The following is a 22,589-nucleotide window of genomic DNA, read 5'->3' as shown; positions in this document are numbered from 1 at the left end:
AGAGAGAGAGAATCAGGGCATCACTCTGACACACTGGGAATCTAACTCAGGTGCTTATGCTTGAGAGTCCAACACTTCATCTGCTGTGCTACACAACTCCAAGGTTGCTCAAGGTAGAATTTTTCTCCCCTTCTTTCTTTTTCGTTTTCTTTTCACTTTGTTTGTTTTTGCCTCCAGGGTTATCGCTGGGGCTGGGTGCCTGCACTATGAATCCACTGCTCCTGGAGGCCATTTTTCCATTTGTGTTGCTCTTCTTGCCCTTGCCATGGTTATTGCTGATGTTGTTGGATAGGACAGAGAGAAATGGAGAAAGGAGGGGGAAGACAGAGAGGGGGAGAGAAAGATAGACACCTGCAGACCTGCCTCACTGCTTGTGAAGCAACTCTCCTGCAGGTAGGGAGCTGGGGGCTCAAACCAGAATCCTTATGTTGGTCCTTGTGCTTCCTACCATGTGCACTTAACTTGCTGTGCTACTGCCCAGTCCACCTCTTTTTTTTTACTTTTTGATAGAGACAGAGAGAGACTGAGAGAGAATAAGGAGATGGAAAGGGAGTGAGAGTCCCCATCTGTAGGGAAAAGTTTTGTGAGTGGTGAAGCAGTGCTGCAGGTGTCTCTCTGTTTCTCTCCTTTTCTATCTCCCCCTTCCCTGTTGACTTCTGGCTCTCTCTATCCAATAAATAAATAAATAATATAATATAATATTATATAATAAAACAAATAAACAAGAAAGGGAGAGAGACACATATACAGCAGCCCTCCTTCACTGCATGTGAAGCTTTCCCCCTGCAGGTAGGGGTTGGGGCTTGAACCTGGGTCCTTGTGTGCTATAATGTGTGCACTCTACTAGGTGCACAACCACCGGACCCCTTCAGGAAGTGTTAGTGTGATTATTTCTCTGACATTTGTGGAGAGTTCAGTGGGTGACTGGACGAGCGTCCTTCACGGCCATGTCTGCTTCCTGGGGCTGTGCTGGAGACCCACCCCTTAAGTCATCTGTCCCTGTCCCCAGCTCTTTGACAGGGAGCTGTGCATCCGGCAGCTGCGGTACTCAGGCATGATGGACACTGTTTACATCCGCAAGTCCGGATTCCCCATTCGCTACACGTTTGAGGAGTTTTCCAAGAGGTTTGGCGTCCTGCTACCCAGTGCCGTGAGGATGCAGGTGTGTGTCTCCGTCAGCCCGGCCACGCTGACCTCAGAGGAAGGTCAAGTTCATGGCCACGTTCTTAACACCTCAAGATGTGTCTCCCAGTTTTGGGGGGGGGGGCTCCAGCTGCTGGCTTGTTCATGCCTACAGTCCTTCCCTGGACTCCAAGCTTTAGAATGATGGCTGTTCTCCCATGTCCTGCTTCTTCATTTCTTTGTTGTCTGGGCAGTGAGGGAGGGTCTCATACTAGCAACTGTTCAAACTAGTGGGCTGTTAGGCTCATCCCAGGAGATGTCTGGGGGTGATATTTGGTTGATGGGGAGCAACCTGGATAGGATGATGTTATTTTTTAAAAAAAATATTTATTTATTTATTCCCTTTTGTTGCCCTTGTTTTATTGTTGTAGTTATTATTGTTGTTATTGATGTCATCATTGTTGGATAGGACAGAGAACAATGGAGAGAGAGGGGAAGACAGAGAGGGGTGAGAGAAAGAGAGACACCTGCAGACCTGCTTCACTGCTTGTGAAGCGGCTCCCCTGCAGGTGGGGAGCCAGGGGTTTGAACTGGGATCCTTACGCCAGTCCTTACACTTTGCACCACGTGCACTTAACCCGCTGCACTATTAATTTTTATTTATAAAATGGAAACACTAACAAGACCATAGGATAAGAGGGGTACAATTCCACACAATTCCTACAACCAGAATTATGTACCCCCCCAATAGCTTTCCTATTCTTTATCTCTCTGGGAGTATTGAACCAGGGTCATTATGGGGTGCAGAAGGTGGAAGGTCTGGCTTCTGTAATTGCTTCCTCACCCAACATGGGTGTTTGCAGGTGGATCCAAACTCCCAACCTCTCTCTCTCTTTCACTAGTGGGGAAGAACTCTGGGGAGGTGGGTCTCCAGGACACATTGGTGGGGTCATGTGCACAGGGAAGTCAGGTTGGCATCATGGTAGCATCTGGAACCTGGTGGCTGAAAAGGAGTTAAGATATAGAGCAGAGCAAATTGTTGACTAATCATTAACCTAAAGGCAAGAATATTGCAGATGATGTTCTTTTAATTTTTACTTATCTTAAAGGGTTGGCAGTGGTGTACCTAGTTAAGTGCACATGATGTGAAGCACAAGGACTCATACAAGGATCCAGGTTTGAGCCCTTGCTCCCCACCTGAAGGGGGAAGCATCACATGTAATGAAGCAAGTCTGCAGGTGTCTCTCTGTCTCTCTCCTGTTCTATCTCTCCCTCCTCTCAATTTCTCTGTCCTGTCGAAAAAAATGAAAAAAATGGCCACAGGAGAAGTGGATTCCTAGTACCACCACTGAGCCCCAGCAATAGCCCTGGAGGCAAAAGAAAAAAGATTTACTCATCTTAAAGTTTGAGTTTGATAAATGTTTAGCAGTCACTCTGTGGCCATACAGACTTGCCAAATGTGGTGGCTTTTTTGGCATGGACCCATCCTTGGACTTGAGGGGCCTATGACTGTATTCTGGCCCAGCAGCCCCTGAAAGCTGGAGCAGGAGGATGTCTTGGATTCTCTGAGCATCCTCCCCCTCCAGGCTCCCCTCCACTCCTTCAAGCCAGTCCTGTGTTTCCTCGGCAGTTTCGGGACAAGTTTCACCAGATGACCCTGCGCGTCGCTGAGATGTGGCTGGGGACAGACAGGGAATGGAAGGTGGGGAAGACCAAGATTTTTCTGAAGGTGAGTTCTGAGGGATGTCCTGGTCCCCAGGCTCCTGAGTATGGGGCTGGGGTGCTCCTGCCATCTGGCATCTATTCACTGACCCCAAGCCTCTGTTGCTGGCCGCCTGTGAGTATGACCCCTATTCTCCACATGCCCCTGTTGCAGCAAGTCACTAGAGGTGTGCATGTGTGTGTGAGTGGTGTAGGGAAACAGCAGAGAAAAGCACACCCCTTCAGTGGCACACCTGATTGAGTGCACATGCTACAATGCATAAGGACCTGGGTTTAAGCCTTCAGCTTCCACCTGCAGGGGGAAAGCTTTATGAGCAGTACTGCTGCAGGTCCCTCTTTCTTTCTCTCCCTCTCTTGTTCCTTCCCTTCATCCTTCCCTCTTTATCCCCCTTCCTCTCTCAATTTCTCTCAGCTTATATCCACAAACACACGGAAGGCCTCCAGGATTCTCCATGCAGCAGGCAATGAGGTTGCAGCAGGCAGTGAGGTCCAGCAGTAACCCTGGTAGCAGTAAAAAAAATTAAAATTAGGGGCCAGGTGGCACTCAATATCTGGTTGACTGCATGTCACAGCATACAAGGATCTGGGCTCAAGCCCTTGGTCCTCACCTGCAGGGGGAATGCTTTATGAGCGGTGAAGCAGGGTTACAGGAGTCTCTATTTCTCTCTCTCTCTGTCCCATTTCTCTTTGTATCCAATAAAGAAATAAAGATTGCAAAAGCAAACAAAGGAAAAAAGAGAGAGAGAAAGAAACACACTGCCCAGTCTGGGGAAGACAAGAAAGCATATGAAGTGGGCGTGTCTTCTTTAAACAAAAAAAAAGAATGAAAGATTTGTTTATTTGAGGTACTAGTACCTTGCTGCTTAGGGCTGACTTTCTGTTTCAGTTTCAGGTAGAGAGAGAGCGAACACACGAACACAGCACCCAAGCTTCCTCCAGCCCTGGCTTGTGGGCTTAGAGTCCTCCATACCTGCTTTGGAGGGTGGAACAGGAGGTCAAGGGCAGGGTTAATGTGGGCGGCACACAGGGTAGAGAGAGGGCCCACTCCTTCATGGCTCTGTGGGTGTTCCTTGAGGCTTTCTTTCCTCTCTCTTTTTTCTTTTCTTTCTTTTATCTTCTCTCCTCTCCTCTCCTCTCCTCTCCTCTCCTCTCCTCTCCTCTCCTCTCCTCTCCTCTCCTCTCCTCTTCTCTTTTCTCTCCAAGGTTATTGCTAGGGCTCTGTCTGTACTAGGAATCCACTGCTTCCTTTGGGGACATTTTTTGACTTTTAAAAAACATTTTCTTTCTGTTTTTCTTTGACAGGATAGGGAGAAATTGAGAGGGAAGGGGGAAACTGGGAGAAAGACACCTGTAGCCCTGCTTCACCACTTATGAAGCTTTACCCCTGCAGGTGGGGAGCAGGGCTCGAACCTGGGTCCTTGTGCATGTTGATATATGCGCTTAACTAGGTGTGCCACCACCTGTCCCCTTCTCTCTCTATCTGAAGTAGCAAAGTCCTAGCTACACCAAAAATAAACAAATATATATAATAAACAAGTAAACAAAAATAAACATATATATAAATTTAGGTAGGTGCCCTCACCTTATGAGCTTTCTTGTCTCCAGTGGCCCTCACTCTCCTGTGCACAAGGAGGCTCAGTTAGTGCTTGCTTGATGCTCACATGGTGGGGACAGGAAGGGCCTGGGTCCTGCTCTCTTTCCACCATTCTCTGAAGGGCAGGACTGCATTCTGTTCTATGGTATGGTTCCAATGTTCTAGGGGTGATTAAGGCAGGCCTGGAGCATACAGGTTGGTGGAGTGACACCCAAGCGGGCCAGAGTGACACCCAAGTCACAGTCCGGAACGAAGACACCATCATCTCATGTTATAGATTCCAAGACAGAAGGAAATGTATTCACACTGAAACCAGCCTGAGTGTGGAATACAGTTGAATGGGTATTTCACATGCACTTGGGGAGTCTCTTCCTGTCACCACCTTGGGGTGTCCAGACTGAACTGACAAGAAGAGTGAACTCAACTTCTTGGATTGGGGATGCAAGGGCCAGGTTGCAGCTCTAGTCTCTGGGCCACCTTTGGGCTAATTTGAGGGTTCCTGACCCTGTTTGCTCCCCACAGGGAAGGCTGGTATCACTCTGGTTTCTGGGCCAGAGCTCTGGATGTGGGGGTGCAGGTGATGGGGGCAGTGCATGATGCCATCTCCCCATGCCAGGACAATCAGGACACCATGCTGGAGATTCAGAGGAGTCAGGCCTTGAACCAAGCGGCTGTCAGTATCCAGAGAGTACTGCGGGGCTACAAATACAGGTGCCTGCCCTTCCCCAGGCCCCCCACCCCAGCCCACACACCCACCACCATGTCCCCCAGGAGTGTCTGCCACCCTCAGAGATGGCTGGCGCCTCTGCCTGGCCCTTCCCTGGCACTAACTGAGATACATAGTTTCCCAGCTCCTTGGAACCATGCAGTTTATGCTGACTGGAGAATTGTAGCACCTGGGGTGAAAGTTAAGGAGAGAAAACTATATCAGCAAAGAACCAAATGACTTGGCAGCTCTGGCTTCAAAACTATTTTATTTATTTTACATTTTTCTTTTTATTTATTTATTATTGGATAAAGACAGAAAGACATTGAGAGGGAAGAGGGAACATAGTGAGAGGGAGACACTTGGCAGCCCTGCTTCATCAATTGTGAAGCTTTCCCCTGCAGGTGGGGACCAGGGGCTTGAACCCAGGTCTTTGAACACTATAGTGTGTGTTCTTGCACCACCAAGTGGCCCATTATTTTACTTTTTTAATGGGAGAGAGAGGTAGAGATACCAGAGTCCTGCTCAGCTCTGGCTTGTGTTATAGTGTTGGGAATTGAACCTCAGGCATGGAAGTCCTTTGCAGAACCATTACACTGTCTCCCCAGCCTTAACTATGGTTAAGGTACGCCTTTGCTATGCTCCTTAAATAGTCTTTGAGAATGTTTCTGGATCAGCTTCCTGTTCAGCAGAAGGGACCCCTCATAGTTCAGTCTGGGCCCAGCCAACCAGCAGCGCTGGTGTTTCTCTCGCCCTGGCCATGGCCAGAGGACTCTGCTGGCACCGAAGTGTTGCTTCTGCTCTGTCCTGCCTGCTTAGCAACTTCAGGAAAGACCAGAGACACAAACAAGAGAACAGGGGAGGACACAGGCAGCTCATGGGGACAGAGCTTGTAGCTTTCTCTGAATAGGACCATGAGATAGGAGGGGTGTCTTAGCAGTCCAGGCCACAGTTGCATCTCAGCCATTTATTTATTTATTTATTTATTTATTTATTTATTTATTTATGTTTTCTCTAGATATTGTATTATATACATGTAAGAAGATTTAATTTATTTTTTAATATTTTATTTATCTTATTTTAATTGGAGAGAGGGAGAGTTACAGAAAGAAAGAAAGAAAGAAAGGAACTGTGGAATATAAAGAACTGAAAACCACGAACATGCACAAAGATGAAAGAAACAAAGGAAAAGAAAGAAAGAGAGACAGGAAGAAGTATTCAAACTGGCTCTAGGATTGTGAGAGCTGTGGAGGTTATGGGGGTCACACGGAGCTTTGGCTTTGGGTGTGGTGTGGGACTCCACACTGTAATCTCATAACTCTATAAAATACTATTAAATCTCTAATCAAATACATAGTCCTGCTCACCAGGCTTACCTGGGTGTCACCAGATACTGAGTTCCAGACTACAGTCTTCATTTTCAGCCTGTTTTCCATCGTCCTGCAGAGGGGAGAGACATGCTGCCCTCTCCCCTGGAGGCTATGCCCTCTTGCTCTGACCTTCCCCAGGGAGATGCTCTGACCCTGAGACTCCGACCTAGTTTCTAGAAGATACCTCAGCTAGTGGCCAGAGAATGATGGGGTGAATCTAGCATGAGTTCCAAGTGAGAAATGAGCTTTATGCTTCATAAGCAGTGGGGACAGATGAGGAAAAAAACACACAAACAAACCCTGATTATTTTAAAAGTCAGCTGTCACCTACATACTTGAATACTGACAGTAGATTTCATGTCCCTACTAAGCCGACCTTTGGTTTAGGAAGGCTTCCAGAAAAGAAGGCATGTATTAATGTCCCCTGACATTTCATTATCCCTTCAAAGCCATTTTTTCCCTCACAAAAGTTTTACAGTGTCTGAGGGTGTCTCACACTCCTGACTTTCGTCTCTCTTCCAGGAAGGATTTTCTGAGGAAGAGGAGGGCAGCTGTGAAAATCCAGGCTGGGTGGAAAGGTTACCACTACAGACAAAACTTCAAGCTGGTAAGAGTGCTGGGGGTTTGGAGGGACAGCAAGTGTGTGTGTGTGTGTGTGTGTGTGTGTGTGTGTGTGTGTGTGTGTGTGTTCGTTCACCAGATAGAAAGACAAGTTAGGTGCTAGGACCCAGGTTAAAGCTCCTGGCCACCTCACAGGAGAGTTTGCAGGGAGAAGCTTCATGCTTAGTGGAGCAGGCTGCAGTATCTCTACTTTTTCTGCTTCTCAAAATATACTAAAAAGAAGAAGAAGAGGAAGAAGGAGGAGGGGAAGGAGAGAGAGGAGGAGGAGAAGGAGAAGAAGGAGGAGAGGGAGAGGGAGAGACAGAGAGGGAGAAGGAGGAGGAGGAGGAGGAGAGGGAGAGGGAGAAGAAGGAGGAGGAGAAGAAGGAGGAGGAAAACAAAAAGACTGCTGGGAGCAGTGGAGTCATGCAGGCCATAGCCGCCATGATCACCCTGATGTGTGTGTGGGGGGAAGCAAATGTGGGAGTGGTAGAATTATACACCTGGAGGGGAGCGGGAAGTGGTGCACCTGGTTAAGTGTACATAGTATGAAGCACACCTGGTTAAGCCCATACATTATAGTATGCAAAGACTCAGGTTTGAGCCCCAACTCTCCACCTGCAGGGGGAAAGCTTTGGCTGCAAGTGTCTGTCTCTTTCCCTCTCTATCTCCCCTTCCCCTCTCAATTTCTCTCTGTCTCTAGCCAGATAATAATTAATAATAAATAAAAAAGATTAAAAATTTGTGTGGGGGGGTGAGGAGGGAGAGAGAAGCATTCTCTGTCATCCTTGGGGTTCATCTGGACTTTATCTTTGTTGCTGTCCTTTTGGTGCTGGTATTGAACCCAGGGCCTTGTGCATGCAAGGCGGGTGCTCTGTCTCTGAGGCACCTCCTTGGCTCTCCTCCTAAGTTAACATGCTGGCCCTGGATGCCAGCCTCCACACAGGCCCATGAGTGCCTGACAGTTTGGCAGCCCATCCCTCACGTGGTAGGCATGTTCATTTTCTATCACTGGACAATCCATCACTTATGCCATGCAGTAGACATGTGCTTAACACTTGTGTGTGTGTCAGACCATGTTCTAGGAACATCAGGGGTGATTACTCACTTACTCTGCTGTGGTCCCAGAGACATAACCTTTCAGCACCCACATCTTGCCTTCTTCTTCTAGCATTTGCCCTTCTTCTGTAGCCAGTCAACAGCATCAGGTTGAGCCTGATGTCAAGTTTCGAGACCTCCTTTGAATCTGGAGAGGTGGCAGTCGTTGACTATGTGGGTCATAGTCTGTCTGTAGCCGCAGGGGCAGTTCAGGTCGTCTCTGGCCTAATAGCAGAGAACGGGAGAGCTGGGTTGTGAGGCTCCCAGGACATCATGGCTTGCCTCTGGCTCTCCTCTCTCCTGGGTCTTGGTGCCAGCTGACCCTGGCCCATCTGTGAGTGCACCTGCCTCTTCCCTCCACAGATTCTTCTGGGCTTTGAGCGCCTGCAGGCCATCGCCAGGAGCCACCTGCTGGCAAAGCAGTACCAGATGATGAGGCATAGGGTAGTTCAGCTGCAGGCCCTCTGCAGGGGCTACTTGGTGCGCCAGCAAATGCAGGTGAAGAGGAGGGCAGTGGTGCTGCTTCAGGCACACGCCAGGGGCATGGCCGCTCGGAGGAAGCTCCAGCATCTCAAAGTCAATGTAGGTTTTTAGTGTTCTTGGGCATGGGGGGGCTGGCAGGGGCCCAGATCAAGGTGGGCAGGTGGGGGCGGGGGTCTTCCTGGGACACTTATCCTGTGCATTTGTCCAAAGCTCTTGCTGCAGCAGACTCTGATATAATTTGAGGGCACACCAGGAGCCACCTGGGAGCACAAGAGGTGTCCTTCCAGCTGCCATCTTAAATCCAGAGCCCTGAAAGAGAACTCCTTAAAGACCTCCTCTCTTTCCAAGATATTTTCTCAGCAGGGCCTAGGGGTCCCCCAGAAAGTAAAGAGGCCAGGGCCGGGTAGACTATGGAGGTCAAAGTTCCACAAGGGAGAGTGAAGACCCCTGCTCACTGGACTGCAGCATGACAGCTTAGGATTTAGGAGCAGAGCAGGGAAACTCTCCAGTCTCTGTAGAGACTGAGGGGCAGGGTACCTGTGGCAGGATGCACATTACTATTGTTTGAAATTTCATCTTTGGGGTCCCCTGGGCAGTGGGGCACCCAGTTAAGCACACATAGTACAAAGTGCAAGGACCTGTGCAAGGATCAGGGCTTGAGCCCCCGCAGCCCACCTGCAGGGGGAGAGCCTCACAAGTGGTAAAGCAGGTCTGTAGGTGTCTAGCTTTCCCTTCCCTTCCCCTCTCAATTTCTCTCTGTCCTATCCAATAAAATGAAAAAAAAAAAAAAAACAACAAAAAACAATGGGCTCCAGGAGCAGTGGATTCATAGTGCTGGCACCGAGCCCCATCAACAACCCTGGAGGCAAAACAGAGAAAAAGAAAATTTCATTTCACCTTTGCTTGATATCATTCATTCCCTCTAGAGGTCCCTCGAGATGCCACTTCATTTCTTGGGGTTGGCTCACTTGGAAGCTGTGATGAGGAAGAGATGAGGAAAATGACCACCTCTGCTCCATAGATGAACATGAGACTTATAGAGCTAACCAGTGGTAACTGGCCAGGGAGAATATGGGACGAGACCTCTAGGCAGGTGCACAGCATGCTCCTCTCACTACGGGGCTCCAGGCAGACCCCAGAACAGGTCCCCTGTACATGGACACAGCTCAGCTGCTCTCCGGTGGAGCCTGCTGCTCTTTGAAGGCAGGGACTGGGAGCATTGGAGCTGTGTCTAGCAGGTAGATTCTTGGGGTCCTTGGGACTTGAGGTTCCCCTGCATCCCCTTTTCTGGATGTCTGATTTCCCACAGCAAAAGTAAATTTGATCTCTGGTCATTAGCTATTAAGACCTGGGATCTCAGGAGGAATATATTTATTAGGAAAAATGCTATCAGGAGCAGAAGATATATATAGATTCTTGTGGGCTTGCCCTAGCTGGACCTGTGAGTGACCTTTGCCTTTTGGGCTGTGTGTGCAGGGACCAGTGATTGTCCCTGACAAAGAACCGAAGAGCCCCAGTGCTCCTCTTCCCTGGAAGCGCAAGTCCATCTATGATACCATCAGTGACACCGAAATGGTGGAGAAAGTATTTGGCTTCCTCCCTTCTATGCTGAGTGGGCAGGAGGGGCAGACCTCACCAACCTTCCAGGTAAGATGGCTTCTGTTCTTTGAGCTTTGGTCTGGGTGGAGCTGGGGGCCTCCTTCAAGTCACTGACCGCTAACAAACCAGGGCGTAGGACTTGCTGGCAGAGTAGGTGTTGTTCTAGGCAGATGTGGAAGTGATGTCTAGGAAGTGATGTCTGGGCTTCCGTGGTCAGACTCTTCCTACATTATTATTACTATTATTAATTTTATTAGTGATTTAATATTGATTTACAAAATAACAAGACAACAGGGGTACAACACCATACCTTTCGTACCACCAAAGTTCTGGATCCCCATCCTCTCCATTGGAAGCTACAGCAGTTCTCCTAAGGCTGCAGATATGGGTTGACTATTATTTCTACAATTATCTGTCTATATTTGTATGTATTTCCCCCCCCCCTTTTTTTTTTGCTATGGTCCTATTTTTCTAAGTCACACCTACACCTATTACTACATCCAAATGTCTTTCTCTTTTTCCTCTTCTTTCTCTGGGTCCTGATGGAGTTGGAGTTCAGAGCCCTCTGGTCATCTTTACCCTATCATTTCTTGCCCTTTGGGAGTATGGACCAAAATGCTTTTTTGAGGTGCAGAAGGTGGGAGTTCTGGCTTCTGTAATTGCTTCTCTGCTGGGCATGGGTGTTGGCAGGTGGATCCATCCCCCAGCCTGTCTCTATCTTTCCCTGGTGGGGCAGGGATCTGGGAAGGGGAGGCTCCAGGACACATTCAGACCCTTTCTAGTTAAGCAGGTATCTTACCTGTAAGGCTTCCCAGACCCCAACACATATAGCTGCCCTTGGGCTTCTGATCATACAGTATTTCTCACATGTACTAGACTCGTCTCAGAGCACTTTAGAACTGTTCTGCAGAATGGACTTGGGGCTTGAAGCAGAGAACTTTTGAGCTGGAAGATTGGGCGGTGGTGCACCTGGTTAAGTGCACATATTACCATGCATCGGGACCTGGGTTTGAGCCTTTGCTTCCCATCTGTAGGGGGTACACTTCATGAGTGGTGGAGCAGGTCTGTAGGTGCCTATCTTTCTGTCTCCCTCTTGATTTTCTTCTGCCTTCTCAATTTCTCTCTGTCCTATCCAATAAAATAGAAAGAAAAACAAAAAGGGAAAAATGGCTGCCAAGAGCTGATTCTCAATATTAACCATGGTGGCAATCGGAAAAAAAAAGAAAGAAAGAAAGAGACTTTTTGAGATGGCAGGAGTACATGGTGCCTAAGGGGGCACGGGTGGGGCCAACAGGTGAGAGGAGAGGTGGAGTTGCTGCTCAGGACTGTCTTCTTTTTTAAATATTTATTTATTCCCTTCTGTTGCCCCCATTGTTCCATTGTTGTAGTTATCATTGTCATCGTCGCTGGATAGGTCAGAGAGAAATGGAGAGGAGGAGGGGAAGACAGAGAGGGGCAGAGAAAGACAGACACCTGCAGACCCATTTCACCACCTGTGAAGCAACTCCCCTGCAGGTGGGGAGCCAGGGGCTTGAACTGGGATCCTTATGCCGGTCCTTGCGTTTTGCACCACGTGCATGTAACCCGCTGCGCCACCGCCCGACCCTCAAGGGCTGTCTTCTGCTGACTCTCCCCAAACCCTAGCCAGGGCTTTGAGGCCCACTTACTTAAACTTGATCCTGCCCTCTCTCAGTGTACACATGCCACTGGCATGCACACACACACACACACACACACACACACACACACACACACCCCTCCAATATATACCAGCTTGGCATGAGGGGGAAAGAGTCACTTCCTCAAGAAGGCCACTGGACCAGGCATTGGCAGGAGAAGCCCTGGCCCTGGGGTGGGGTGTGGGTCTCGAGGTCCCATGTCTGCAGGTAGGGAGCTCTGAAGGCTTTTGCTGTCTGCTGGCCAGGACGTTCATCCTGAGACCTTCAATCACAAGGTGATCTATGAGGATCTTACTGGGGGGGAGGGTGCAGGGGGGAGGTTTAGAATACAAAAGGGAGAGGGTGGTGTCCAGTGCATCCAGGGGATGACCAGGCAGCCTGTTTTATAAATTAAATTAAATTAATTTATAATTGAATAGAGACAGAGAAATTGAGAGGGGAGAGAGGGAGAGGGAGAAAAACACCTGCAGCCCTGCTTCACTACCTATGAAGCTTCCCCCCTGCAGGTGGGGACCAGGGGTTTAAACTCAAGTCTTTGCGAACTGTAGTGTGTGCGTGCTTAACCAGGTGCACCACTGCCTCACTGCCTGCCTTCCCCGCCCAAGGTAGCCTCCTGAGACCCCATCAGGCGGTGTCTGAAAGGGTGAATAGCATGAGGGGAGATAGTATAGTGCTTAATGCAAAAGACTTTCATGTCTCAGGTTCTGAGGTCCTAAGTTCAATCCCATAAACTTGAGCTGAGAATTGCCTTGGAGAAAAGAAAAGAGAAGAGAAGAGAAGAGAAGAGAAGAGAAGAGAAGAGAAGAGAAGAGAAGAGAAGAGAAGAGAAGAGAGAAGAGAAGTAAGGCTGACCTTTGCCTCTTGTCATTGGGGTCCAGGATGTGGAAACAAAGACCCAGAGACTGCCCGAGATTGACCTGGACACGGTGCCCATGGTGGTGGAGCTGGAGGAGCCTGAGGAGGAGGTGGACGGCCTGGCTGAATACACCTTCCCCAAGTTTGCTGCGACCTACTTCCAGAAAGCAGCCAGCCACACTCACATCCGAAGGCCCCTGCGGTACCCACTGCTCTACCACGAGGATGATGCTGACTTCTCGGTACCCACTGGTTCTCTTGCTCCCCATCCCCTGGCCCCAGTCTGGGATCCCCTTACGGTTCAGAGGGAACAAGGAAGGAGTGGGGTCACCACAGCTGTGCTACCTGCTGGGCTCTAGCGAGGCCTCTGTCTCCATTTCTCCAGGCTGCCCTGACCATCTGGAACATCATCTTGAGGTTCATGGGTGATCTGCCGGAGCCCGTACTGTTTGCCAGGAACAGCCTGAGTGGCGGCTTCATGATGCAGCACATCCACAATGCCCTGGGCAGGGAGGATGGTGTCCAGTCCCCACAGCCAGGTGGACTTACACAGGTGTGAGCATGAGGGTGGTAGGGGAGGGACTACAGTGTTTATTTAAGTTAAAGAAACTGAAAGGGGGAGTAGTGCACCTGGTTAAGTGCACATAGTACTAGCCACAAGGACCCACTTAAGGGTCCATGTTTGAGCCCATGACTCCCCACCTGCAGGGGGTCACTTCACAAGTGGCACAGCAGGTCTGCAGGTGTCTATTTTCAAAATAGATATTTGTTATCATTATTATTTTAGTGGTGGGGGTGGGTGGAAACTAGAGCACTGCTCAGTTCTGGCTTATGATGGTGCAGGGAATTGACTTTGGCACCTCAGGCATAAAACCCTTTGCATAGCCATTATGCTAGTTCCTTTTCCTACACATCCTAGATTCTTTAAAAATTTTTTTATTAGTGATTTACAAAATTATGAAACAACAGGGGTACAATTCTACACTGTTTTCACCACCAGAGTTTTGCATCCTCATTCTCTCCACTGGAAACTGCAGTGGTTCACAGATATGGTCACAGATATGGGTTGACTATTATTTCTATAACTATCTGTCTGCCTGTCTATGTATCTTCCCATTTTTTCTTCACATTTTAGATTCTTTTTTAAAAATATTTATTTTATTTATTTATTCCCTTTTGTTGCCCTTGTTGTTTTATTGTTGTAGTTATTGTTGTTGTCATTGTTGGATAGGACAGAGAGAAATGGAGAGAGGAGGGGAAGATAGAGAGGAGGAGAGAAAGATAGACACCTGCAGACCTGCTTCACTGCCTGTGAAGCAACTCCCCTGCAGGTGGGGAGCTGGAGTTCGAACTGGGATCCTTATGCTGGTCCTTGTGCTTTGCGCCACCTGTGCTTAACCTGCTGCGCTACAGCCCGACTCCCTCTAAATTCTTTTTTTAAAAAAATATTTATTTATAAAATGGAAACACTGACAAGATCATAGGATAAGAGGGGTACAATTCCCTCTACCAGAGCTCTGTATCCCCTCCCCTCCCCTGATATCTTTTTTATTCTTTATCCCTCTTGGAGTATGGAACCAGGGTCACTATGAGGTGCAGAAGGTGGAAGGTCTGGCTTCTGTAATTGCTTTCCCGTTGAACATGGGTGCTGGCAGGTCGATCCATACTCCCAGCCTGTCTCTCTCTTTCCCTAGTGGGGCAGGGCTCTGGGGAAGTGGAGCTCCAGGACACATTGGTGGGGTCATCTGTCCAGGGAAGTCCAGTTGGCATTATGGTAGCATCTGAAACCTGGTGGCTTATCCAAGGCAAGACCGAGGCCCTCATGTCCTAGACTGTTATAGGCTCCTACCTAATAGTGAACAGTGTAGTTCACTTCATCTACAAACGTCTTGGGGTCCCTGGCACCCGACCTCTGTCCTAGCACTATATCAGAGGGTCACATTTGTGAGAGGAATTAGAACATCCTAGCCTTCCCCTGGGGAATAGGTTACTTTCTGAGAAGCTTTGTCTAGCCTTTCCCCCTTTTTGCTTCACTTCCTCACAAGAACTTGCATGGCGCCTTGTAAACCCCAAGCAGGAAGTGGCTGGGAAAGGCAGACACTCAGTCCATCCCAAGTGGCTGTCAGGCCAGCATCAGTGAAGTGTTTTCTGGCCTGTCTTCCACTGGGACTGTCTCCACACACAGAAGTCCAGTCGCAGGGGCAGAGGGCCGAAGGACATCTCTTCCATGAAACTGAAGCGGTCCTCTCAGATCACGGGGCAGGTGAGCATCTGGCAAACTGACTTCACTGACTACAGGCCTTGCAGTTCCAGGCCTCTACTCCCTCACATCTGCTTCCTCCTTTGCTGTCCTGATGGTGTCTTTGTGTCTCAGGTGACCAGCAAGCTGAATGTTGGAGACGACACCTTTGAGCCAGATGGCCCCATCTCAGACCGACCCATGTCCAACTTGGAGAAGGTGCACTTCATCGTGGCCTATGCCATCCTGCGGCCCAGTCTCAGGTGAGCCCCACCTGGCCCCGCCCCCTTGGAGGACACTGAGTCGGGAAGTGTCTGGTTATGAGTCAGGCCTTCTCTTATCTCAGGGAGAACAGGGTGTCAAGCATTTATCAGTTGCCCACTGTGGATCAGGGAGCAGATGTAAGTCTGTGGATCTATGAGGTTGAGGGGCTGTGGGGCTCTTTAAAATATAGTGATTACATAATGGTTTACAAGACAATAGAATCACAGAGTTGCAGTTTCATACCACAGCCACCAACAAAGTTCTGTGCCTTACTGTCTCTCCTGCAGATTGCTCTCAGAGCTCTCACAACATCTCAGAGACAGTTAGGCTACTTCTCCCCATCCCCCAAGTGTTCAGTCCCCACCTACAGGGAGATAGCTTTGCAACTGGTGAAGCAGGTCTGCATGTGTCTCTCAGTCACTCTACTTCCCTTTCCCCTCTCCATTTCTGGCTGTCTCTACCCAATAAATAAGTTCATGTTTTCCTTCTCTGTATTCCACATATGAGCAAAACTACTGGTAATTGTCCTCCACCTTCTTACTTACCTCAGTGAGTTCTATCACCTCCAGTTACACTTGTTTTTATGGGACTCTTGTTTATAAGAGGGTAAAGGAGTCAACCAGAGAGATGGAGAAGGACACAGGTCAGAGGGAAACAGTGTGAAATGATTCTGAGGTTGAGTTGTGCTAATGGCTGGTCTCCTGAAGGTTGGGTAGGAGTGGAGGGAGGCTAGGTTCCTCACAGCTAGAGGCTCAGGGTGCCATACAACTTGGGGCCTACGGCACTAAAGACTGAGGGTGAGGGAACAAGATGACTGATGGGGGAACTAAGGCTGAGGCCAGTTTTTTAAAAAGTCTCTTTGTGTTTTATTTGATATGACTGAGAGAAATTGAGAGGGGAAATAGAGACGGAGGGAAGGAGAGAAAGAGAGAGAGAGACTTGCAGACCTACTTCGCTGCTTGTGAGGCATTCCCCCTGCAGGTGGGGAGCAGAGTCTTGAACTTGAGTGGGGTCTTTGTTCACGGTGATGTGTATGCTGAACCAGATGTGCCCTCGCCCGCCCCCTAAGGCTGAGGTCTGGATGAGATGAGGGACAGGGGCTGATGGGAATCCTGATGTGGAGCCTCAGGGAGACACAATCCCCTGAGATGGCTGGTTGCTTGTGGGCGGAGGACATGGCAGGAAAGACGCTGAGGGCTGAGGGTACTAGGGCTCCATCTGGGTTCCTGGGCCTTTTCCAGAGCCAGCCCCAGCCTCCTCCCAGTGCCTTGTGTCTTTCAGGGATGAGGTTTACTGCCAGATCTGCAAGCAGCTGTCAGAGAACTTTAAGACAAGCAGCCTGGCCCGCGGCTGGATCCTGCTCAGCCTCTGCCTGGGCTGCTTTCCGCCTTCTGAGCGCTTCATGAAGGTGCGTATACCAGAGGGGGCCTGGAGCAGGTAGGTTACAGCTGGAGCATGATTGCCCTCTGCCCTGGAGCAGGTCCATGTCCCATTCATGGCCTGGTTCTCCCACAGGCCCATGTGGGCAGCAGTGCCTGGGCTTCCCTGGCTCATACGAGGACTATGGACCCGGTTCCTTCTAGACCCTAGTTGGGGTCTACAGGGCCATTTCAACAGAGTCCAGGCACCAGGACCTCTCTTCTGAGAGGAAGAGAAGGTGGTCAAAATGTGTGTTGGAAGGCAAAGGTAAAAAAGAAGAAAGAAAATGAAGGATAAAGAAACTAAGGGAGAAAGGGAGGGAGGGAGGGAAGGAGAGAGAGAGAGAGAGAGAGAGAAAGAGAGAGAGAGAGAGAGAGGGCGCAAAGGTGATCTGGGAGTGAGTATCCACCAGAAATACCACCTCTCTCATCCTGAGAACTGAGAATGGTGGTGTGGTGTTGACAGGGCCTTAAAGAGTCAAAGACCTAGGCTTCCCTGCCTCAATGTCCCTCCTGCCTGTGTCTGTGCCAGTGATTTGTGGGGATCATGTGCAGAGAACAAAAGGCTGTCCACACAGCCAGAAGTGACTTCCCTTAGTATTTCTTGCCTTTTCTGGTGTTTTAGTGCCACACCTTTGACCATTGAGAGAATGATCTCTGCTCCTCTGTTGTGGTGACCCTTTGGGGCAGTAGTAGGCCTGGCCACCTGGCTACCTGCCCTGGATACTAGGACTGCAAGGTGGAATCTCCTTGTAAACTCTCTTAGTGAGACAAAAAGAATCTCTGTGTATTTCGTCTGGCCTATTTTGAACATCGTGTTATGTGTTTCTTGCTTAATTCTACGCCTATATTCCCAGAACCCCCAGTGCCAGCTCTCCTGGGCTTCTTCTGCTAGCTGCTGGCACCACTAACTGCATGCAGTGTGATGAGAACACAGAATGCAACTTTTGAATTAATGGATCAAAGAGTAGTTTGAACATAAAAAAAAGCCAAAAAAACCTCATCTATTTAAAACACGGTCAGGGGGCCAGGCAGTAACACACCTAGTTAAGCACTCACGTTACAGTGCGCAAGGACCCAGGCTCAAAAACCCTGGTCCCCACCTGTAGGGGGAAAGCTTCATGAGTGGTGAAGCAGGGCTTCAGATGTCTCTCTGTCTCTCTCCCTCTCTATCTCCTTCACCTGTGTCAGTTTCTCTCTGTCTCTACCAAATAATAAATAAATAAATAAATAAAATAATTAAAATACATGGTCCAATTGCTTCTTAGAAATGTGTCAGTTAATATGATTTGTGTGTTGTGTGAAAGTGTCCACCACAACATCACTGAGGATTATCCTGCTTATTTAGACCACTGTCCACATTTATTGACATATAACTGACAGATGGCATTCTGCTGAAGATGTCCAGCACAGTGGTCATATAAGCATACATGTATAACATACACATTGACTGCAGCAGAGACAGTCATCACCTCACAGAGCTGCTGTCAGTGTTCTACTTCATAGAATCCATCTGCAGTCAGTAGAAAGTGGCCTCATTGCATGTGTCTCCCCCCCACTCCTCACCTGCCAGTATCTGCTCAACTTCATTGATCATGGACCGGCTGGCTATGGACCCTTCTGTGCTGAACGTCTGAGGCGCACCTATGCCAACGGGGTGCGCACAGAGCCCCCCACCTGGCCAGAGCTACAGGTAGGGGCCAACGAGTGGGAGATGGGCAGTGTGGGTGATGCCAGTTCCCCCCCATACATTGCCTACTTTTAAAAAAAATATACTGTTAAAATTCAATCAGAAAAAAATTCAATCAGGTTACTTATTTGAAACCTTAAGTGCTTAGATTGAAGGAATACATACGCAGAACTAGGGTCTATGCATCAAAAAATCCGAGACTTTCAATCTATTTTCCCCCCTCATATTGATTAGTGACTTATAAAACTTTAAGTTAATAAGAGTATATATTAACACCATTCCCACCACCAAAGTCCCTACCCCCACCCCCTATTGTGGAGCTGAAAATCTACCCTCACCCTCTACCCAGAGTTTTCTACTTTGGTGCAATACTTTAAAATTTTTATTAGTGATTTAATAATGATTAACAAGATTATAAGATAACCACAAGCAATGTGGAGGCTTTGGAGAAACACAGACATTGCCAGAGAACCCCATGTGGACAGCCTTGCTTGTGCTCAGGCTCAGCAGAGAGCTTTCTCCATCCTGTGTCCTAGCCCAGGACCCCATGGGCACTGTAGGCTGCAGGAAGATGGGGGTGGTGGGCCTATCTCTGGCCCTGGAGTTTTAAGAAGGTTCTAGGCAACAGCCAAGCTCCAGGGCTTCCAGGACAGAGGGCCTTAGCCTGTGTCTGTCTGCAGGCTGTTAAGTCTAAGAAGCACATTCCTGTCTCTGTCACCTTGCTGACTGGAGAGAGCCTGACTGTGACTGTGGACTCGGCTTCAACATCTCGGGAAGTCTGCATGCACATTGCCCACCAGCAAGGCCTCAGAGTTCCCCTGGGCTTCTCCCTCCAGGTTACAGTGTATGACAAGGTATTGGGGGTGTGGTACTGGGGATGTATGACAAGGTACTGGGGGTGTATGACAAAGTACTGGGGGTGTGGTATTAGGGGTATATGGCAAGGTACTGGATGGGTGTCTGACAAGGTACTGATGGTTGTATGAAAGGTGCGGGTGGGTATATGACAAAGTACTGGGGATGTATGACAAGGTGCTGGGTGGGTGGATGACAAGGTGCTGGGTGGGTATATGACAAGGTACTGGGGGTATATGACAAGGTACTGGGTGGGTGTATGACAAGGTACTGGGGGTGTATGACAAGGTGCTGGGGGTATATGACAAGGTGCTGGGGGTGTGGTTATGGGGCTGTATGACAAGGAACTGGGGATGTATGACAAGGTACTGGGGGTGTATTACAAGGTGCTGGGTGGGTGTATGACAAGGTACTGGGGGTGTAGGTCAAGGAACTGGGGTGTATGACAAGGTACTGAGGGTGTAGGTCAAGGAACTGGGGTGTATGACAAGGTACTGAGGGTGTAGGTCAAGGAACTGGGGTGTATGACAAGGTACTGAGGGTGTATGACAAGGTGCTGGGTGGGTGTATGACAAGGTACTGGGGGTGTAGGTCAAGGAACTGGGGTGTATGACAAGGTACTGAGGGTGTATGACAAGGTGCTGGGTGGGTGTATGACAAGGTACTGGGGGTGTAGGTCAAGGAACTGGGGTGTATGACAAGGTACTGAGGGTGTAGGTCAAGGAACTGGGGTGTATGACAAGGTACTGAGGGTGTATGACAAGGTGCTGGGTGGGTGTATGACAAGGTACTGGGGGTGTAGGTCAAGGAACTGGGGTGTATGACAAGGTACTATGGGTGCATGACAAGGTGCTGGTGGGTATATGACAAGCTACTGGGGATGTGTGACAAGGGCTGACAGGGAGCAGTATTTCTCAGTGAGAGGAGGATGCACCCTCGTGGGGAGGTACCCTTCAGGCATCTTATTCTCCAGGACCCCAGAGCATAGCTCCCACAGGTGAATTCTGAGGAGAGATGTCCTCATGGACCTTGGTGCCCAGCCTCAACCCACTCCTGCCACCCACCTATCACCTGTTTCTGCCCTCAGTTCTGGTCCCTGGGCAGTGGGCGTGACCACGTGATGGATGCCATTGCCCAGTGTGAGCAGCTGACCCGGGAGAGAGGCGAGAATGAGCGTCAGTCACCATGGCGCTTGTACTTCCGGAAGGAGTTCTTCACACCCTGGCACAACTCCCAGGAGGACCCTGTCAGCACCAAGCTCATCTACTGCCAAGTGCTCCATGGAGTCTGGTCCGGCGAGTACAGCTTTGAGAAGGTGAGGGGGCAGTTGGACTGCTGAGGTCCTGAAGATGGAGCCGTCAGACAGCCACACTCCAGGGTGGGCTGCAGGGATGTGGGGGGCATGGGGAATGCCACCCAGAGGAGGCTGTGGTGAACATGGGTGGGAAGGTCGGGTGGTGCGAACATGTTACAGTGCACAAGGACTGAGGTTCAGGCCCTAGGTCTCCACCTGCAAGGGAAAAGCTTTGTGAGTGGTGAAGCAGGGCTGCAGCTGTCTCTCTTTCTCTCTTCCTCTCTGTCTCCCTTTCCCTCTCAATTCCTGACTGCCTTTATACAAGAAATAAAGATAAAAATTAAAAGAGAGTGATAGCGAGGGAGAGGGAGAGAGAACGTGTAGGGCAGGAGCAGAGGATGGAGGTATATGATGCAGGTCCCTAGGCTTCTCTGCTGAGGATGTAGCGCTTCTCTCTCTCTCTCTCTCTCTCTCTCTCTCTCTCTCTCCCAGCTTTCATTGGCTCTTCTCTGGGGCCACAGGAGCATCCCAGCTCCATGGTAACAAGAGAAGTTTCAGGCTCTTCTGACCTCCTAGGGGAGCTGTGTCCAGGGCAAGAGGGCCTGGCCATCATGAAGGAGACAGACCTTAAAGACCACAAAACACTCAAGTGCAGGCCCGACCAGGCCTCCTCTTAGTGCTGTGGCCTTGGCATACTCAGTCATCCAGATAGGAAGTTCAAGAGTCACCAGAAAGCCCTGGGAGCCTGTGAGGATCTGGGGAGATCATGGGCCTGGAGTCCTGAAGCATCTCCATGGAAACTTCTCAGGCCTGAGATGGGACAGTGTGGCTCCAGAGACCAGAAGCAGCCACCGAAGTGCTGGTGGCCTCTCTGGAGCAGGACACTGTGCAGGGCAAGAGGACAGAAAGCCAGAGGGGACTGCTGAGGCTTTGGTCTTCTGGAGAGAACAGGACTGGTTGGCACTTGTGGGGCCCCATGCTGGCCCCTGAATACCTGACATGGGGTCCTGCCCAATGGAGTCCTTGCAGAAGCCCCTTGGAGGCAGCTGGCCACTGGTTGCCCTTGACTAGTGAGATCTGGGGAAGATAGGCTACGTCAGGTTTGTCCTACTCGGACCAGCAACCATGTTGGACTTGCAGCCCCAGTGCCTCCTTCCTCCGACACACAGGGTCCCTGAGTGCTGGGAGGAGAGCAGGGAGAGCATCTCCTTTGGGGACCAGGTCAGGGCATTGTGGTTGACACCCCTGAGCTGTTGAGGGGTGTATTCAGCCTGGTAGAGGTGGCAGACAAGGTGACTACTCACCCTCCTTGCCTGACTCTCTGGTCATCTTTGCTGTCTGTGAGTCGGGAGCATGGGGGTAGGGAGGGTGTGGAGTGTCTTCCCTCACCCCGGGTGTGTTCCTCATCATGCAGGAAGAAGACCTGATAGAGCTGCTTGCTCGGCACTGCTACGTGCAGCTTGGTGCCTCTGTGGAGAGCCAGGCTGTCCAGGAGCTGCTGCCCACCTGCATCCCCTCCAAGCTGTACAGGACCAAGCTCCCAGAGAAGTGGGCTAGCCTAGTTACTGAAGCCCATGCCAAGGTCAGGTGCCCTTGACAGAGCCTTGGGCTCCACAGCTCTGCTTTGGGGTGGTGGTCTGGGCCCCCCACCGCTGGGAATGGGAAACTTGACATAACTCTGCGAGTTTGAACAGTCTCCTGCAGCTTAACTCACTTGCACAGACCTATTCTGTGATGCCTCCTCCTTTTAAGTTTAGCCCTGTGGGTGTGCCAGGTCACTCCCCCTTGTCCACACTGGTGTCTGCTTATGGTGTCTGTCTAGGTCCTGGCCTTCAGTATAAGAAGGCGACTACTCTCAGCTTCTGCTCTGCCTTGGTTCCTGGCCCCTTTCACTGGGCCCTGCATGCTTGGTGCAGGCCTTGGGCAGGAGGCAGGGCTCCTCTCTCTCATGGGGGCCTGCACCGCATTCAGAGGGCTCACAATCAAGCCCCATCTCTATTC

At 49.8% G+C, this 22,589-nt stretch overlaps 1 protein-coding gene across 1 annotated transcript in view; it reads left to right on the top strand.

The window, feature by feature from the left end:
* Positions 1–22,589, top strand: part of MYO7B (myosin VIIB) — a 92,097-nt gene that overhangs the window by 54,578 nt on the left and 14,930 nt on the right. The window contains exons 16-30 of the mRNA XM_060178098.1: positions 1,010–1,162; positions 2,753–2,851; positions 5,055–5,149; positions 7,037–7,121; positions 8,576–8,794; positions 10,172–10,342; positions 12,852–13,070; positions 13,214–13,381; positions 15,014–15,091; positions 15,203–15,330; positions 16,613–16,739; positions 18,323–18,442; positions 19,120–19,293; positions 20,382–20,609; positions 22,003–22,170. Coding sequence (XP_060034081.1) covers positions 1,010–1,162; positions 2,753–2,851; positions 5,055–5,149; positions 7,037–7,121; positions 8,576–8,794; positions 10,172–10,342; positions 12,852–13,070; positions 13,214–13,381; positions 15,014–15,091; positions 15,203–15,330; positions 16,613–16,739; positions 18,323–18,442; positions 19,120–19,293; positions 20,382–20,609; positions 22,003–22,170 — 2,232 coding nt within the window. The remainder of the gene's footprint in view (positions 1–1,009; positions 1,163–2,752; positions 2,852–5,054; positions 5,150–7,036; positions 7,122–8,575; positions 8,795–10,171; positions 10,343–12,851; positions 13,071–13,213; positions 13,382–15,013; positions 15,092–15,202; positions 15,331–16,612; positions 16,740–18,322; positions 18,443–19,119; positions 19,294–20,381; positions 20,610–22,002; positions 22,171–22,589) is intronic.

This window comes from Erinaceus europaeus, chromosome 18, assembly GCF_950295315.1.
Source record: "Erinaceus europaeus chromosome 18, mEriEur2.1, whole genome shotgun sequence".
In the NCBI taxonomy this organism is placed as follows: domain Eukaryota; kingdom Metazoa; phylum Chordata; class Mammalia; order Eulipotyphla; family Erinaceidae; genus Erinaceus; species Erinaceus europaeus.
The sequence above is the reverse complement of the archived record's forward strand: the minus strand, read 5'-3'. Positions and strand labels throughout refer to the sequence as shown.